The sequence below is a fragment of the Nansenia antarctica genome (genome assembly GCF_963989245.1).
Source record: "Nansenia antarctica genome assembly, chromosome: 15".
Lineage (NCBI taxonomy): Eukaryota > Metazoa > Chordata > Actinopteri > Argentiniformes > Microstomatidae > Nansenia > Nansenia antarctica.
The window spans coordinates 15,320,472-15,327,038 of record NC_137685.1 but is presented as its reverse complement, the minus strand read 5'-3'; the positions used below and the strand labels follow the sequence as shown (position 1 = coordinate 15,327,038).

Sequence of the window (6,567 nt, the reverse complement as noted above, 5' to 3'; positions counted from 1 at the left end):
CCTCTTCCCCCTCCCTCTAAAATCACTCCTTTCTCCTTCCCCTCTTCACACTCCTCCATCTTCCATCTTCCTCTCATTTCCGACTGTCTCTCTGTCTCTCTGTCTCTCTGTCTCTCTGTCTCTCTGTCTCTCTGTCTCTCTTCCTCCCCTTTGTTTCTCCCCCTAATTCTCATCATTATCCTACTCATCCTAAACAACATCCTTCTACCCTCCTCCCCTCCTCCCCTCCCCCCCCCCCTACTCCCCCTTCTCCCCTCCTCCCCTCTCCCACCTCTCCCCCCTCCCCTACTGCTCTCCTCCCCTCTCCCACCTCTCCCCTACTCCCCTACTCCCCCTACTCCCCCTCCTACCCTCTCTCCCCTCTCCCACCTCTCCCCTCCCCCCCCCCCCCTCCCCTCCTCCAGAGTGTTCCCACCCCGGGGCCAGGGCCCAGGCGGAGGACAGGCTGTTGAACACTCTCTTCAGCCGCTACAACAAGCTAGCGCGGCCCGTGGCTAACACCACTGACGTGGTCAGCGTACGCTTCGGCCTGTCCATCGCTCAGCTCATCGACGTGGTGAGGGACAATGACCCATTGATTTCACTCCTGTGATATTGACATTTACACTTTTTTGACAGACACCTTTATTCAAAGCAACTTACAACAAATATATTTGTCTAAGTAAGTGAAACGTCCGTCTATCAGTCATCACAAGAAAAAGTAATCTATGCTAGGACAAAGGTCGCAGGTCGCAATTAGCTAGCTCTGTTTTCTGTCTCACACTTATCTGATTCAGTCAGAGGGGGGTGGCATACTATGCTAGGCTTGCAGAATATAGTGTAACCGCATTATAAGTAATGAAATGCTTGACATAAACTATACAACAGGGTCAATAACTGGGGAAGGTTAATCCACAATGCATTTTCGTATTCACACTTAGTCTATATTATCATCATAGCATAGTAGCCTATGTATATCAGGCTATAATTAGGTGGTACCTTCCAGGCCCGTGGTCCTAGGGTACTTCGTAATATCATAGCTTAGTATATCATGTGTTCAACTTGGCCCATATTAGGTGAGTGGTCTACCCCCCTGTCTGTCAATCTCACCCCATTTATGGTTATGGGGGCATATCTGTAGGAACACGCCCCATTGCCGTTTGCGGTTATATACAGTATATATATATGTATTATTATTATTTATTTTTATTTTTATTGATATGTGATATGATGCATGATCATCATACTAGAGATACAGATGACTTTAAGACAGGGGGAGACTGGTGGAGGTAGAAATCGGTGGACGTGCTCAGTGTAATGCATGAAACATGTGTTGATACTGTTCCTGAATCCGTTCCATGCATTCCAATGAGCCCGTCCTCCAACTTCTACCTCCACCAGCCTCCCCTGCTTCAGGGATCCTACGTTCCCTTACTATAATGAATTGGTGTGGTGCTAATAGTATAGTATGACAGTTGAAACATGTGACCTTTCTTTTCGAGGGGTACCATGAATTTGCACTTTATCAGTCATTGTGATCATACAGTACATATCCCCTTCCAACAGCCAACTCGTGAGCTTAGAATTATAAGGTTCTATCTCCGTTTAGGGTAGTTCAGAGATACTGAGCGTCAACGTTTTTACATTCCATTATGTTTTGTGAGATGGAACCTTTGTATTTTATGAATTACTAACTCAAAAATGTCAACATTTTAAAAATAACACCACACAGGCATTAATAAACACCTAATGGATCAGATTATGTAAAAAACTAAATTTGGACAAAAATGGAGATAGAACCTTATAATTCTAACGTCACGAACTCTGTCTCATTGTTCTTTTTCTCCAAGGACGAGAAAAATCAAATGATGACCACAAATGTCTGGGTGAAACAAGTGAGTATCTCTCCATCGAATCATTATGGATACTGTCGACAATAGGGTTAGGGTTAGGGTTAGCAGTTTTTGGGCAGCGATTTGGTGTCGAGGGGTCTGTTTGTTGCCATACTGTTACTGTTGGTTCTGCTCTTTCAGGAGTGGTACGACTACAAACTGAGGTGGAACCCTAGAGAATATGAAAACATCACGTCCATGAGGATCCCCTCACAGCTCATCTGGAGACCAGACATCGTTCTGTACAACAAGTACGTTTAGGTTTTCACCCCCAAAGTGTCATTATTGATACACTATAGCCCCCGACTTCCAGGCTACCCACCACCCTCAAATACATGATAGTATATACATATCAGGGAAGGCTGGTGGAGGTAGCTGATGCCTCAACCAGCCTCCCCTAATAGACATAAACTCCATCCAAATACCCTAAATACAGAATGCTGTACATATACATTCCATCCACATACTAACCATGGAGTTAAGATACTGTAGTGGTTTTATATCATGTTATACTGAGAACTGTAAGTCGGGGCGAAATCTAGCACTCAAGGAAGGCCCATTTCCTTCCTGTAAGGGATGAGCCAAGATCTGTGGCGCAGTGAATAATTCTGACTATGGACAGGGCCCATAACTTATGTAATCACAGATTTGTATAATATGATTGGTTCCCAAGAATGGTGACCTCATGACCAAGGACAGTTCTATAAATATGAGTCCCAACCATCGTTGGGGGCTTTTTGCTTCTTGCTGGCTTCCTGCTTCCTGCTTGCTATTGGGCTATGGCTTCTTGCTTAATGGTCTGCTCATTTATCTCTGCGCTCATGTAAACTTGGCTTAATAAAGGCCTCTTTGGAGACAATTGATCTAAGCTCTTTGTGCTTTGTAAGTTCGACTAAATCTATTAAGAATCAATTATATCCACAACAATACTCTACCTCTTTCCTACCCATCTGCATACAATCTCACTCCAATCGAATCGTGCTTGTAGCTTGAATGTACAGGACATGTGTGATTCATTTGGCTCCTCCCCTCTCTCTCCTCTCCAGTGCCGACGGTGACTTCACTGTCACCCACCTGACCAAGGCCCACCTCTTCCACGACGGCTGGATAAAGTGGGTCCCCCCGGCCATCTACAAGTCCTCCTGCAGCATCGACGTCACCTTCTTCCCCTTCGACCAGCAGAACTGCACCATGAAGTTCGGCTCGTGGACCTACGACAGGGCCAAGATCGACCTGGTCAGCATGGCCAGCAATGTGGACCAGGTGAGTGGCCAGCCAATGTGTACCAGGTGAGTGGGCCTGCACTGTGAACAGAATGCCTTTATCATTTCTCATCTCTCTCTCTCTCTCTCTCTCTTGCTTTCTTTCTCTTTTGTTCTCTCTCTCTCTTTCCCTCCCTCCCTTCCTCTCTCTCCCTCTCTCTCTCCCTCTCTCCCTGCCCCTCTTTCCGGACCGCAGATGAACTACTGGGAGAGTGGAGAGTGGGTGCTCGTCAGCGCCGTGGCCAACTACAACATCAAGAAGTACGAGTGTTGCCACGAGGTCTACTCCGACATCACCTACTCCTTCCTCATCCGGAGGCTCCCTCTCTTCTACACCATCAACCTCATCGTCCCCTGCCTCCTCATCTCCTGCCTGACCGTGCTGGTCTTCTACCTGCCCTCCGACTGCGGGGAGAAGATCACCCTGTGCATCTCCGTCCTCCTCTCCCTGACCGTCTTCCTCCTCCTCATCACCGAGATCATCCCCTCCACCTCGCTGGTCATCCCGCTGATCGGCGAGTACCTCCTCTTCACCATGATCTTCGTCACCCTCTCCATCATCATCACCATCTTCGTGCTCAACGTGCACCACCGCTCGCCAAGCACGCACACCATGCCGCGCTGGGTGCGCGCCGTCTTCCTGGACGTCGTGCCCGGCGTCCTGTGCATACGGCGTCCTCCGGCCGTGGTCAAAGAGGTCAACGGCGGGAAGCTAGTGGAGATGACGCACACCAGGGTCGGCCGCGGCGGTGGCGGTGGGGGGGGGGACGGCGTCTGGGGTAGCGGGGGGCCCGGGGCCGGGGACGAGCCCTACTTCTCCCCCTCCACCTCCTCCTCCGTCACCTCCCCTCAGGGTGCCCCCCAGGACAGCTTGGCCCGTTCGTCCTCTCTCTCCCTGGGTCGGCGCACGGAGACGGAGGCCCCCCTGGTGGGGCTACTACCACAGCAGCAGCAGCAGAAGCCTCTGGGTCTGGGCGGGTCACTCTCCTCCAGCCACAGCCAGTACACCATCCTCCTGGATGAATCCCCACCACCCCCCCACTCCTCCTCCTCCTCCTCCTCCTTCTCTTCCACCCGGCCAGGCTGCTCCACACCTCCTCCTCCTCCTCCTCCCCTCCACCCCCACCTGCATCGCCCCAGGGAGAAGCACCACCACCACCCCCACCACCACCACCCCCACCACCACCACCACTGCCAGGCCAGGCCGAAGCTCTGTTCCCTCAGTGTGCAGTATGGCCTGGGAGAGAGAGAGAGGCCCCAGAGCTCTGTCCGCGGTCGCTCTCGCAGCATCCAGTACTGCAGCCTGCACGAGGAGGCCTCCAAGGTAATGCATGGATGCTGGTTCAGGACCCCAGTTTAGAGGTGTGCGTGTGTGTGTGCGTATGTGTTGGAGGGTCAGCAAAGGCAATTTCAGCAAAATATCAGCTTGTCCCCCAAAAATCTAAAATGCTCATTCTATTCTATTCTATTCAATTCTATTTTCATTGTATTTCATCGCAGAGCTTGAATGGTAAAAGCCTCAGTAAGCCACAGCCTCCTCTATCCCAGAACCAGCCCCACCCCCTGGGGGAGGAGAGGAGGCAGAGCTGTCCTGTCCTGTGTAGGCGTCACACAGGAGGCGGGGGGGGGTCCAGGCCGGGCAGACGTCACCAAGACTGGAGGCTCCAGCAACTCCGGGGACGCCCAGGGTCTCCTCTCCCTGTCCCCCTCCTTGTGGAAGGCTGTGGAGGGGGTGCAGTACATCGCTGACCACCTCCGAGCCGAGGACATGGACTTCTCTGTAGGTTTTGATTGATTGATTGATTGAGAATGTTTATTTTGGTCAATTCATAATACAGATATAAAAAATGTACACAGTCACAATGCGTAACACCAGGACCAAAAAGGTGTAGGCTGAAGCCATGGCTTATTGCGCCTACCCTTTTTTTTTTTTTTTTTTTTGGTATGGTTTTTCCCCATGAGTACATAATCAAAACATTGCAACTTTTATAAACAAAATTTCACTTACGCATCTTAACAGAAAACTCAAAAGTACCAAACAAAAAACTATATTAATGTGCCTACCCTTTTTACATTAGGTGGATGAGTGACTGAATAAGAATACAGTATGGTGTAATGTTTTGGAAGCACTACATGCTTTGGAAGAGAAATCAATTATTTCACAACCTTATGGGTTCTGTGCTGTTCTACGTAAAAAAAACAAGTTCTAGTGCGAACGTGGGAGCTGGTGTTAGGGGGGGGGCGTGTCTGTAATATTAGTGCTTTTAATTTTAAGGCCAGAATTGTTCAGTGCACCTGACCGCTATTCAGCCCACCTGAGTGCATGCGAGACAGCGCCCCCTAGCCTAGCACTGTGGTAATTTCACCTGTTACTTGCCGACGCAAACTAAACAATACACCTGCGTCCTGCTTCCGTTATATGCCGGCTGAAAATAATATAGAGCCCAATAATTTTTACTGTCTGTATGAAATGTGTATTTAATGATTGACCATCTATGTCACACACACACACACACACTCACACACTCACACACACACACACACACACACACACACACACACACACACACACACACACAAATACCATAAATGATGCCAGTGAGTTCATGATGTGGCTACCTTTTTCAAGGTCACATGACCACTACACAACAACACACTACAACAGAGTTAAAACCGGTACACATAATAAGGAAACATTATGATCATAATAACAGAACTAATAATAATCAACATTGTCTTGCTAATTCTCTGACTGGATTGAGACACTGATGTATTGTTGTGTCCGTTGCCTTCCAGGTCAAGCAGGAGTGGAAGTATGTCGCCATGGTGATCGACCGCATCTTCCTCTGTGTGTTCATCTTGGTGTGCATCCTGGGGACCGTCGGCCTCTTCCTGCCTCCCTGGCTGGCTGGAATGATCTAGAAGCTCCATTCCTTTACTCAGGACTCAAGTTGTAAAAGACAATCAGGGGGGATGGTGGATTTTATCATATGGGGACAATTTTAGCATCCCCACAGCGTCAGTGACTTGGTAAAAATGTCATTGCATGTGTGCGTGCCCCCTCCCTCGCCCACAGTGTTTTACTCAATATGCGCAAAACTAAATGTTGAAATAGCAGTAATACCACGTTCATTGATAAAATGACATAAGGGATAGAAAGGGGGGAGGGCAGTTTTAGAAGGGGGATGATTTTGACTGTTTTTATTTAGGGGGGCCATGCCACCCCCCCTCAACTTGAGTGCTGCCTTTACGTATCTCTTTGTCTCCTACTGTTCTTCTGCACTGACCTTATAGACCTGAACAGATTAAAACCATCAGCTGAAAGTCGTCCTCCCTCTTGTCTTCTTCTGTCCTGTGTTTCCAGGTCAGTATCGTGAGCTTAGAATGATAAGGTTCTATCTCCGTTTAGGGTCGTTCAGAGATATTGAGCGTCA

General features: G+C 48.9%; 1 protein-coding gene across 1 annotated transcript; it reads left to right on the top strand.

The window, feature by feature from the left end:
- Positions 1-427: 427 nt before the first annotated feature.
- On the top strand, positions 428-6,055 carry LOC308171171 (neuronal acetylcholine receptor subunit alpha-4-like; the record flags this gene model as incomplete). The annotated part of the gene is made up of 7 exons (XM_080546027.1): positions 428-556; positions 1,830-1,874; positions 2,013-2,122; positions 2,918-3,134; positions 3,330-4,015; positions 4,682-4,913; positions 5,930-6,055. Exons 2-7 carry the CDS (start codon positions 1,845-1,847, stop codon positions 6,053-6,055), a joined length of 1,401 nt encoding a protein of 466 aa, XP_080402153.1. The 5' UTR covers positions 428-556; positions 1,830-1,844.
- Between the last annotated feature and the right edge of the window lie 512 nt (positions 6,056-6,567).